Source organism: Eleutherodactylus coqui, chromosome 5 (genome assembly GCF_035609145.1).
Source record: "Eleutherodactylus coqui strain aEleCoq1 chromosome 5, aEleCoq1.hap1, whole genome shotgun sequence".
Taxonomy (NCBI): domain Eukaryota; kingdom Metazoa; phylum Chordata; class Amphibia; order Anura; family Eleutherodactylidae; genus Eleutherodactylus; species Eleutherodactylus coqui.
Genome location: NC_089841.1, coordinates 254354833 through 254367157, shown reverse-complemented (window position 1 = coordinate 254367157; position 12325 = coordinate 254354833). Strand labels below are relative to the sequence as shown.

The 12325-nt window shown below is 47.3% G+C and overlaps 1 protein-coding gene across 1 annotated transcript in view; it reads right to left on the bottom strand.

Moving 5' to 3' along the window:
• SUGP1 (SURP and G-patch domain containing 1) overlaps nt 1-12121 on the bottom strand; it is a 31713-nt gene extending 19592 nt beyond the window's left edge. The window contains exons 1-5 of the mRNA XM_066604527.1: nt 12062-12121; nt 3812-3977; nt 2776-2873; nt 1938-2156; nt 150-273 (exon numbers count right to left, since the gene is read on the bottom strand). Of these exons, the coding sequence (XP_066460624.1) occupies nt 150-273; nt 1938-2156; nt 2776-2873; nt 3812-3977; nt 12062-12083 (629 nt within the window). The 5' untranslated portion in view covers nt 12084-12121. The remainder of the gene's footprint in view (nt 1-149; nt 274-1937; nt 2157-2775; nt 2874-3811; nt 3978-12061) is intronic.
• Nucleotides 12122-12325: the final 204 nt, after the last annotated feature.

Sequence of the window (12325 nt, the reverse complement as noted above, 5' to 3'; positions counted from 1 at the left end):
ATGAGGTAAGAATAAACATATCCATGTTGGAAATTCGCCATGGAATAAATAGATGGCCATAGTTTAAAGCCCATTAGACATTGGCTTCAGATTTATTAGGGCAATGCCACTGACCCTACAATATGCATACACTCTGTTGTCCGACTCACCCAAAAGATGGATTGTCCTTGTAATCTTCCATTGCCATTTTTTCTAGCTCTCTGCCCCCTTCAGCTACAAATCGAGCCAACTGCTCCACCACTTTGCGTGTTTCTGAGTCCTCTGGGGGTGAAACTTTAAGCAGGCTGTCAGTACTGGGATTCAATTCACACAGCAAACAGTCAACAGGCATTTAACTGCTAGGAAGAGTACCAAGGCAAAGGAAAGGAAGGGAACAGAGCAGGAATGAGAAAGCAACAAATGCGTACCTGTCAGCCCTCGTGGCTGGCATCCATGTACATTTAGTATCTAGACATTTAATGTAGTTCAAGTGTCCCATAAAGTGTATATTAGATAGAAAGAATAATATACCAAAATGACAAGACTGTATAAACAATGATATACGTATATTTTAGGTCTACATGTAACAAATGTATGTTACATCATGTCTGAACATTAGATTTTCTCTTTAGAAAATTGCCAGGTGCAAGTTTTCTTTTTTCAGGATCAAGACAGACTGTAGACCACACTCAACTAGGACTGGTTATTTGAAGATCTGAGGTACCATTGAAGGCTTATCTCACGATAGGCCATCCATAGCAGATCAGCGGCTGTTTGCCACTCAGTACCCTCACCAATTAGCTTAACTCAAGCAAGGAGCAGACAGCTCCAATCCCATTGCAGTAACCTGCCTTGGTATTGCAGTCCAAGTTCCCATTCATTTTAGTAGGAAATCTGCAGTACCAAGCCAGACCACTGCAGTAAGATTGGAGCTGTCTGCTTCCTGTAGAAACCAGCTGTGTGTTTAAGTGCAGCAGACAAGTGAACAGCTGATGTGTGGGGGACTCCTGCTAATCTGCTACTGATTGCCTATCCAGAAGATAATTGGACAACCCCTTTAAATAGAGGATTGTTTTGTGTCACATAATCCTAGGACATGTATTTTGTTCTATATAGGATGTTTAATGCAAGACAGCAAAACACAGTAGAGCAGCTGAATCCTTTAACCCTTTCCAATCAACTGTCTGATGTCTAAAGACATTCTGATTGAAGGCTGTACAGCTCTGACGTCCGGCAGGGTATTATTACTGTAGATTAGTGGCAGCTCTGTTGTCGAGGGGCCTCTCCAGCAAGTCCCATACCGCAGTACTGACTCTAGCCAGCAGATGGCGCCATTGTATAATGGCAGAATGAGTAAGCCTACTAGGAAACCCTGAATCCAAAATTGGATTGCAAAGGGTTAAAGCACACAGCACAGATGACATTTGTTCACCAAAACTAATGTCAGTTCAGAGCTCTAGTTTGGTCTTATTCTTCCTTGTCTTGGAGATCTAGAGGTGAAGCTGTTTTTAAAGACTTTTTCATACATTCCACTCTCTGCAAACAGTCCTATATAGAACAAGAGCCCCTGCCTTACTAAGCTTCAATAACAGCAGCGTAAACTATGGGTGGTCTTACTGCTAAGAGATGCTTTATTGGCTGGCTAAGGTCATCTCTTTACAGACTTCAAGTTTTCTTAAAAACGTCTGAAAAAATAATTTGTCCATCTCAGCAAACTAAAGAGCCGTAATGCTCAACAGAGACATGAGATTACCCACATACTGGCCAAATAAATAATATATTGGGGAAGCTTAATGCATTAAAATTATCCCACTACTCCATCAGGGAGGGCCTTTGTGAAAGGTGCAACTCCGTTACAAAATGTAGCACAGCAAGCCTGATTATATACTGCTACTACCAATACTACATCATGCTACGTCAGCCGCCTGCTCCTCAACAGTCTCCCACATGAAACTTACTTTTTATTTCCAGCCACTGCTCATAGTCCTCTTCATCATCATCATCTTCCTCAGGAGATTTAAAGACAGAACTACGATTTAGCTTTGGCGTCTGCTTAGTGCGAGTAAAAGTCTTCATTTGACTGAGCATCTCCACGGAGGACCCGTGCCGTTTGCCTATTAGAAGAGGCTTCCTCTGAGTAGCCGATGAGCCGCCACTAGAAGCCGCGGATGAATTCTCTGGACAAGAGGGGAAAAAAAAGTCAAATCACTGCAGATTAGAAATACTGTAAAATGTCGTTTCAATGATCATATATTGGACTGCTTCCATCTAAATTGTGCAGAGCGCTTCATAAAATGTGTCTGCAGAGATTATAAATTCTAATAGATTTCCCGGGACCTCCGAACATCGTTTGGGGCATTTAAAGGGTTAATAGCGCCAATCAGCCGCTCGGCTGATTGCAGCTATTGCCTGTCGCCCTCTGGAGGTCTCCTCTGTGTATTCCAGCCCCTTTCCTACAGTTTAGCCCCCTTATCAGCCACCATTTTGATGTTGAAAGATTTGGGTTTCACTTTCCCATCTATCCCATAATGCATCAGCACATCTATAGCATTAATTCTGATGCAGACAATTTATTGTTAGCTCCCATAGTCTCCTAAATAAGCTATACAGTCTAATTCTGTAATGGGCGGACTACCTCTGCTCAATGCACTGACACTAGGGAGACGACGGGGGAAGAGAGGTATAAAAACTTGCATCTCCGGACTCAGCGGGTCACCTACTTTCAGCCCATAAGTTTAGCTGATAGGGCTAAAGGTAAGTGACAGATTCCCTTTAATGCACAAATATCCAACTTACCAGGGCTCGTCTTCTCCTTCTGTAACTTCAGAAACTGCTGTAAGAAGCTGCCGTCATTTGCAAATTTATTTGATGTGGAGGAAGATGCAACTGCAGAGCTGCAAAGCAGAGGGAGGCAGAGAGAGAATCAACGCACCAACAATACACTTTACAGGTAACAGATCTCATCTACTGTTAAGGCCCTTTTACACGAGACGAGTGTCAGGCACACCATACCCAGCACTCATCCCCACATGTACTCGCTCCCGTGCTGTCACACAGGAGCGAGTATCGCTGGCTCGCTCACAGCGCGGACAGCTGGAGATTTCTCTCCTCACTCTCCCCCGTCCCTCCCCGTTCACTGTAAGTAGCGGTCGGTCAGTACTGAACGGCTGCTGTTTACACTGAATGATCGTCATTCGGGATTTTAAGCTACTTAAAACTAAACGACTTGAAGATTCTCGTCCAGTCATTCAGTTTCTGCATGCTTTTACACGGGGCGATTATCGTTCAAAACCCTGTAGTACCGCGGGCGCCTGAACCACCAGAACAATAATCGTCCAGTGTAAAAGGGCCTTTAGAATGAGCATGTGGCATTTGATATTTCATTAGTTATACTGTGCTGCCCTACCAATATGGCGCCGTGTAGCCAATAGCAACCATCACACACTCCTAGTTATCAGTCCCTGGTACCCGTGAGCGTGGCGCTCCGCCAGCTTCTCTCACCAGCGACTATACACGGGAGGCCATCTCTCACGCAATACTATTTGGCTGGCAGTGCTGAGCATCCTGAGGCCGCTCTCACACACCACTTGTTACAACATTTAGTGCAGTGCTTCAAACACCGCGCTAAACGCCGTACAATGGCCTCCATTGATGTCCGCTCTTTTTTTGTCTGTTTTAAGTGTTTTTTAACGCAGCTAATCATCCATTGTAGTGCGTTAAAAAAATAGCATGTGAAATTGTGGTAAAATGTCGTGGTTTTGTTAACGCACGTGTGAGAGCGGCCTAAGAGCGTTACAATTACTTGTCGAAAAAAGGAAAGCATTGAACTTACTCTGCGCCGCGGACGGGGATGTTCTGCTGAGACTGCTTGGCCTGCTGCTGAGCTTTGGCCTCAATTTCTCTTTTCTTCTTCTCGATCAGTTCCTCTTGATACTGAATATATGTACTTGTCTTTGCGGGTTTCGGAGGGGCGGATGCAAACCTCCTGCCACCTATACCTGAAGTCAGAACAAACACGTATACATATATACTGCATGTAGCTATGCAAGAACACATTGCACATCTCAGTCCGTGAACGTGCGGTGGATTCGCTGCGGATTTCTGCCCATCGTCTTCTTTACATCCGTAAATACATCATGCAAAATCCCATTGACTTGTGAAAACACGCAGCGAATACGCAGGTTTCCCGTGCATTTACACATCCCCATTCACTTCTATGGGCTGTTTTGGTGTGGAATATGTACCTATATTGAATATGCTGCGGTTTTTTTTCATGCGACCGAGAGCCACGTGACAAATACAGAGCTGTGAATTAACCCATTGCAATCAATGGGTTCTAATCACTGCATACTACACTGCGCATATACGGCTACTAACCCAAGTACACTCCTTCATGGCAGCCGTGTACTTTATGACAGAAACCACAGGACACCTTCAGAGTAGTCCATGGCTTTATAAGGCCATAGTCATATAGGGGGAAGGGCGATATTCAGGTAATTTGTTTATTACCCCCCAGCAAGCTGGGTGCTCATTTTACCGACCTAGAGACGGCTTCCTGAACCCGCAACCTTCAGGTCGTGAGCGAGAGCTTAGGACTGCATTCTGCTGCCCTTACACTCTGCGCCACAGAGTTCTGTCCGTGACGCATTCTTGCAGCAAGCGGTCTGGGTTTTTAGTACTGTGAATTAGGCTCATGAAAAATAAGCGGAACACAAGAGTATTTACGGGCGAAATAATGCATCAGTCTGATGTGATTGCGAGAAGCAGAAAACTTGCGCGTTGAAATAACCCTTTACTTTCCACTACTTAATTAAAACAAGCAATTTTTCGATCTCCCGTGAGGTCCTATCTCTGGACAATCTTTATTTGTATAGCGCCAACTTATTCCGCAGCGCTCACACACCATGTGATTTGCATGCAAGCGTTAGTTGATTTTTCCCCATTTACCGGTAGCTATTGGAAAACTGTGATTTTTTTTTCACGAGCATGAAAATCGTGCTGTAATTCAATGCAAATCACATGTTTTTGAACACATAGCAGGAGCCTCAAAATTGCAGGTTTCCAAGCGCGATATAGGTCAGAGTTTCTCAGACATATCACGCTAGACTGTGTAAATACAGCCTTAGGCCGGGCTCTCAGCGGGTCAGAATCTGGCTGTGAGCCCGGCCGGTGACCCTGCGTACCTCTTGTGGATGACTGCGGTGGCTGGCAGGCGGTCATGCACGGTACAGTTTGTTTTTTTGTACTTACCGCACCATCGCTTAGAAATGATGTTGGTACCCACAACCCATACGCAAGTTAATCGCATATGGGCTGCAGGTCAGACGCCTCCATTGACATCTATAGAGGCAATCCACGTGGATTCTGGGGCAAAATAAGAGCATGCCGTGATTTTTCCAATTGCATCTCCATGTTCACACGGCTGAAACTGCCCTGGAATTGTCTGCATGGCTGCGTAGCCATGCAGATCTCCCTCAAGAAGTGTCAGGTCACTGCTTCACATGAAAATAAGCGCCGAACAGCCAGCCGTGTGGCTCCGCGGCCCAAAGGGCTGGCCAAACAGCCAGCCGTGTGGCTCCGCGGCCCAAAGGGCTGGCCAAACAGCCAGCCGTGTGGCTCCGCGGCCCAAAGGGCTGGCCAAACAGCCAGCCGTGTGGCTCCGCGGCCCAAAGGGCTGGCCAAACAGCCAGCCGTGTGGCTCCGCGGCCCAAAGGGCTGGCCAAACAGCCAGCCGTGTGGCTCCGCGGCCCAAAGGGCTGGCCAAACAGCCAGCCGTGTGGCTCCGCGGCCCAAAGGGCTGGCCAAACAGCCAGCAGTGTGGCTCCGCGGCCCAAAGGGCTGGCCAAACAGCCGTGTGGCTCCACGGTTTTACAGACGGAATCCATGCGGCGGGTTCTGCCATATAAACATAATCTTATGGTGTCCGTTTAACAGAGATACTTCTTTAACGAATGTTTCTGGGTGAAAGTGTGATTCCATCCAGAAAGAAACTATTCCCGATGAATGGAGTCCGAAGGAGCATCTGTCTGATGAGTGGGGCTGTGGATCCGTTTGATATCTGCGGCGTGGCACATACGTCAGATGGATCACAAAACCTCAGTGTGAAAGCAGCTTGAAATTGGTTCTGTCTGTCCGTCTTCTAACCGGGGCCGTGTAGCATTCACCAAGCGCTCGTGACCAAGGCCGTTGCTGTAGATCAGCTGCCAAGCAAACCATTGGATCCTGCCCTGCACAGAGCTGTGACCTGAGTATGTACGGGTGCTGCTCCAATACAAGAGATACAGACCAGAACTGTGCAATTCCAATTGCTGAATGTTCCTAATGGGGTTTACCAGGCAAACACTATTGATGACCTGGATAAAACATTAAAGGGGTTTTGTCATTAGGGAAAAATTAAAATAGAAAAAAAAAAAAAAAATCAGTACTTCCCTATTCCTCCCCCGTCAGTCTTCTTACCGCATCTTCTCCAGTCCCCGGGGTCACCTCACCGCAAGCCGGCCTCTTCTAGTTATGGAGTGTCCATTCTCTTTATAGCAGGTCAGTGTAGGTTACGTCACTAGTAATGTAACGTTCACTGCCTGGGAAGGAATGCCAAGCTGTTGCCTAGCCTGCACATGCCCGCTGTCTCGCCATGAGAGTTCATATACTATTGCAGAGAGACAGCGCACATGGGCAGTCTCAGCAATAGCTCGGCACTCCCTGCTAGGCTGTGAATGCTATGTCACTAGTGACCGGGTACACTGACCTGCAGGAAAGAGAATGCCAGCAATGTATGCTTCGTCACTGGAAGGAGGAGGATCCGGACGGCTGCAGGTGAGGTGACCCTGGGGACTGCAGGAGCCAGGAGGAGAGGATGCGGCAAGAAGAGTAACAGGGGAGGAATAGGCAAACATAGAATCTTTTTTTCTAATGACGAAACCCCTTTAATAGTTGAGCCGCTGGAATTCACCTCTCAGGACTCTGGCCAATCAGCTGATTGGGCACCCGATGTCAGTGTCATAACGCAGGCACACATAACGGGGTACGCACTGGAAGCAGACAGCACCGAACCCTGTGGCATTTGTAACTGCAGGCGTAGCTGTCATTGATTTTAATGTATACCTGATGCACCATCAGGGTCTCAGTTCATAAAGTGTACAGTCACAGACAGTGCATAGAGCGCAGCAGAGAGCAGGCGCTGTGGAGGGGAGAAGCTGTCTGCAGTCTAGAATGGCTTCTCCTTCACAGCATTGGGAACAGAGTCGCCGAGACTAACAACACGAGTGTGTGGGGGTGGGGGAGCAGGGCACAAGAGGACAAGTTAAAGATAGATAAAAAAAACATTCCTACAGTGTTACATGGAAACAGCTGTGCCTGCACTAGAGAGAACAGTACAGGCACAACTAAAGAGCCCTCTTCTGCTATGCCGTTAGGTGAATACGGATTTCACTAGCTGCATAAGACTAAAGGGGTTTTGAAGGAAAACCTAATGCAAAGGTGCTTAGAATCACCGATTCTGTACATTTAAAAAAATGTAATGACAGTTACACTTTAACCTCTTAAGGGCGAGGCCCTTTTTATTGCTCCCCCCAGTTTCAGTTCCCCCACTTTCAAAAATCATAACTCTTATTTATCAATCGACCTACTGTATATACTCGAGCATATGCGGTAGATGTCAGAGGGCTTGTTTGTTTTGGCGGGGCGAGTTGTATTTTTCAAATGGTACCATATAATGTACTGAAAAACTTTTTTTTAAATTCTAGGTGGCGTGAAATGGAAAAATAGAAATCCTGCCATCTTTGGGGGTCTTGTTTCTACGGCGTACACCCTGCAACAAGAATGACATAACTTTATTCTGTGGGTCGGTAGGATTACTACGACATCCCATTTATATAGTTTGGGGTTTTTTTGCTGCACTGCTCCAATTTTTTTTCCCCCACAGATATGTAATTTCTTTTCATTATTTTCTGCCGCCATAACGTTCTTATTTTTCCATCAACCTAGTTCTGCGAGGGCTCATTTTTCATGGGACGTCCTGTCCTTTCTATTGGTACCATTTTGGAGTACAGAAGGCTTTTTGATCACTTTTTATTTAAATTTTTTCTTGGAGACGTGGTGACCAAAAACCCCGCAGTTTTGGCCTCATTTTTTGTTACGATGACGTTCACCGTGCGCGGTAAATAAGGAGTTCTTTTAATAGATCTGACTTTTACGGACGCAGCGATACCAAATATGTTTTTATGTTTTCTGCTTAATCATTTTTTGACGCGTTTTGGTTTTTACAGATTTCCGATCATCGCTCGTTAAACAGACCACTTATTACAACTGAACACAATCAGGTAATTAAGGAACGACAGTGATACATTCCTAATGATGCTAATAACCCGCAATCAGCATCACTGTCTATCAACTGAGCCAAAAGCTGTACCCATCTGAGCCCCATCTGATCATTCCTGGTAATCACAGCTCTTCCTGCGGCCACCATACTTAGATTAGTCTATAAAAAAATAGGAAAAAGGCAAAAAAAGGGGGGGGGGGGGAACCCTTATTCACACACCTGAGGAGGAAAGGAAGAACGTAGTTTAAGGACATATAGAAGAGAATACATGTGCTTATCACCATGAAGCGTTAATATTACCCTATTGGCCTATTGAAGGAGGCGCCGACCCTGAACTGCAGTCTGTGGGTTTCCAGTCAATCATTTATGTTTTATTATTCAGACTCTTATTAGAAATAAGGCAAAAGGGGTTTGATTTTAAACTTGTATAACTTTTTTTTCATAACTAATAAAACTTTTTTAAACAAATTTTTACATTTTTTTTTAGTTCCCACAAGAACTTCATACCGCGATCTGACAGGCAATCTATTATCTGGCATGGCTTGATGGTCAATATACATTGGCAGCCCTGGCTGCCATGGCAACCCACGATCTCATCGCAGGGGGAGGGGGGACCCCCGAACATGCTGAAATGCTGCTGTCGGCAGAGTGTAAAGTTCCAATCAGCAGTGTGGCTTATTGGAGCTGTTGTAGTCGGGTGCTGGCTATCAGAAACAGCCGGCACACACATTGTATCGGGACCCGCAATCCCCTCCATACAAACCCAGAGCGTGACCGTACGTCCTGTAGCGTTAAGGCTGGGTTCACACAGGGCTGATTTGACGTGGTTTTGCCCTTGCGGTTTTGACGCAGAAGAACTGCTTCTGCGGCAAAACTGCTTCAAAGGTTAATTTGGGCTTGCGGATTTTCGTGCGGAAAAATCCGCAAGCGGTTTTTTCCGCAGCGCTTTTTTTTACTTTTGTCGCGTATTTGGTGCAGTTTTGGCTGCAACCATAGAGGTCTATGGACAAAAAAGCCCTGTGGAAAAGACCAAAGAAAGGACGTGCTGCATCTTTCAAAACTGCGACGCAGTTGCATTTTCGCACTGCGGCTGTGCAGAACACCGTCCTGTGAGAACAGCTTTTTGGCAAATCTCATTTGTGCTGCATTGCACTGCAAACGCAGCGGTTTTGCCGCAGTGCGGATATGCAACGGCAATCCACGGCAAAACCCCAGCAAATCCGCCCTGTGTGGACCCCACACCCCAAGCCCTCTGTCCTTCCTGGTAGCTTCCAGGGAGCGGTCTGCCACCGGATGCCATAGGTCACCACCGACTGACGACCCCATAACTGTGACAGCCGACAAAACTCTGGGAGATTTCTTATGAGTCGTCCCGAAATAGACACGGATGGAAAAACACCCCAGAAATCACACCATAGATTTGGGGTTTATTTTTACGGCGTTCGCTATTCAGTAAAAATAACGCAACTTCCTTATCTGATTGGCACGATTACTGCGACTCCACATATAGAGATTTTTTTTTTTTTACTACTGTTGCACTACATACAGTGTTTTTGATCACGTTTATTGCGTTTTTTTGGGAGGTAAAATGCTAATACGCTTTTACCCCCCAAAAAAAGGGTTTTTTACGCTTTTTGCCGTGTAGGATAAGCATGTGCATTTTATTGTACATGTCGTTACGGACACGATGATACCAAATATGTGGGATTGTTTTTTCCGTTTATCTATTTTGTACATTAATTTGATCTTTTTTTTTTACACCTTTTGTGTTCCTCTGGGTCACTCACACCATAGCACTGATGATCGCTATGATAAGGCATTACAGGACTTCTCTTCTGCCATGCCTTATCACTTCTTACAGTGATCACAGGCTATGGTAATACAGGACGCCTGTAGGTGGCATCCTGTTACCATGGCAACCAGCCGGGCTCTTTGCAATTACATCACGAGAGCCCGATGAGGTCACAGAGGGAGCGTGCTCTGTGAACTCTTCCCATGTCGCGATCTATAGATCGCGACAGGGAAGGGGTTAACAGTGTGGGTCCCTGCTCCAATGCACCCCTGCTGTTGTAGCTGGAGGCCAGCTATCAATGACAGCGAGCTCCTGCTGCAGGATAGCGCGAGAGCTCTTCTGATCTCACACTATCCCCAAGACGTACGATTACGCCCTGTTGCAGTAAGTACCCCGCTGCCATGACGTGCCCTTATGTTCTGTGGAGGGAAGGGGTTAAGAAAGCCTTCACACTTTTAATGCAAAAAAAAAAAAAAAAAAAAAAGGCACACGATTTTCGCCTGATGCGAGAGGGAGTGAAAACGCAGAATTATAAAATTCAAACCCATGCTTTTCAATGGTTGCCTTCACATTTGCGATGTTGTGAGAAATAAATAAATAAAACAATGGTGGCGCGCTCCGTCTTTCTCTGTTTTGCCCTTTTCCATCTCCTACGCCCCTTTGGCGCGTCCGTTTTATTGCAAAGCGCGAATCTGAGATTTTAGTGCGATGCGTTTTTAACATTAGAAAGTCCTACTGACATTCGCGCTAAAAAATCGTGAGAAAATCGCAAGCGGCAACCATGTTTCTGCGAGAAAAAGCAGCGCGAACGCTCAGAAATCGTGGGTAAAAGAGACCCAATTTTGCCACAACTTCCTTGCGGTGAGAATGGCGTTTGCCGGTGGGAGGCGGCCTCAGGCGTTGGAGTTAGGTATTTTATCCAATTAAAAGGTTTCTTTTTCTGTAAATAAAACTTTCTTGAGCTTTTCTTTAGTCCTTGAAGATGCGATCACTCGCTCACTAGGATGGTACACCGCATTACATTCTACTAAGCCTGTGGATTTGTACTGCCGATCCCCGATCGCCCTCCGTGGGTAAGGCCTCCATTTATGCTTTTCTGTTCACAGGAGTGGAAGGAATTTTTTTTCAAATTGCAGTATGCTCTATTTTGTCACAGAATCCGTGCGGCCGGCCGCCTTTGATGTCCATGGGGGCCGTCCAACCCACAGCCCATATACAATTATCATAGCGTACAGGCTGCGGTACCCGCGTCATCACTGAGCGACGGCGTGGGAAATACAAGACCCCCCCTTAAGACAAAACTGTACTACGCACGACCGCCTGCGAGCCTTCGCGGTCATACAGCTTAATGAGGTCCGCAGGGTCACCGGCCGGGCTTCACTGCCGACCCCCCGCATGCGGAATCTGACCCGACCTATGAGGGGAGCCGATCACAATCTGCCAGGGTCTACTAGGCTACGCTACGTGGAGGCCGGGGGTCCGACAGGCTACGCGGAGGCCGGGGGTCCGACAGGCTACGCGGAGGCCGGGGGTCCGACAGGCTACGCGGAGGCCGGGGGTCCGACAGGCTAAGCTACACGGTGAATAACGGTGGTCTTTGTCGGGATTCCGGCTGCTATGGCAACCCATTGGTACCTTGTGATCGCACTGTGAGGTGTGATGGGTACCAAATGGGGACGGCTTCCCTCTGCCATCTGCTTACATGCTGCAGTTGTTATGGATGGTGGCATGTGAGGGGTTAAACGGCTAGATTCCTCCGCTGGCGGTCAGCAAGCAGAGGTCTGTGCACCCCGTTAGTGGGATCAGTAAGAGGGGCACTGCGCTCACTGAGGGGTTGGCTGCTGAAGAGCTACTGCTCGTGGAGCGCCCCCTACCGTCCGCAGTATGATAGGAGGCGTCAGGACGGGGAGGCGCCGCGAGGTGGGGGCTGTGATATACCGGCCCGCCGTGCCCCCGTCCCCGGCCCGGCATACCTGCAGACTTCCTACTCTCCATCTTGCTCGCTCTCTCCCCTGCGGCGGCGGCAGCGGCTCCTCCCACCACGGCGTGTAGCTTCCCGGCGCAGGGCATGCCGGGACTTGTAGTCTTTATGGGATCTGTACAGATCCCGGCTTGTGTGCAGCTAATTACCCCAAGCACCGTTGCGTCCGCTGGCCGTGTGTATAGCGGGGCTTTACCTCATGGACCCCATACAGTGTGGTACTACATTGTCCATAGCAGCCATCACTGTGTACAGT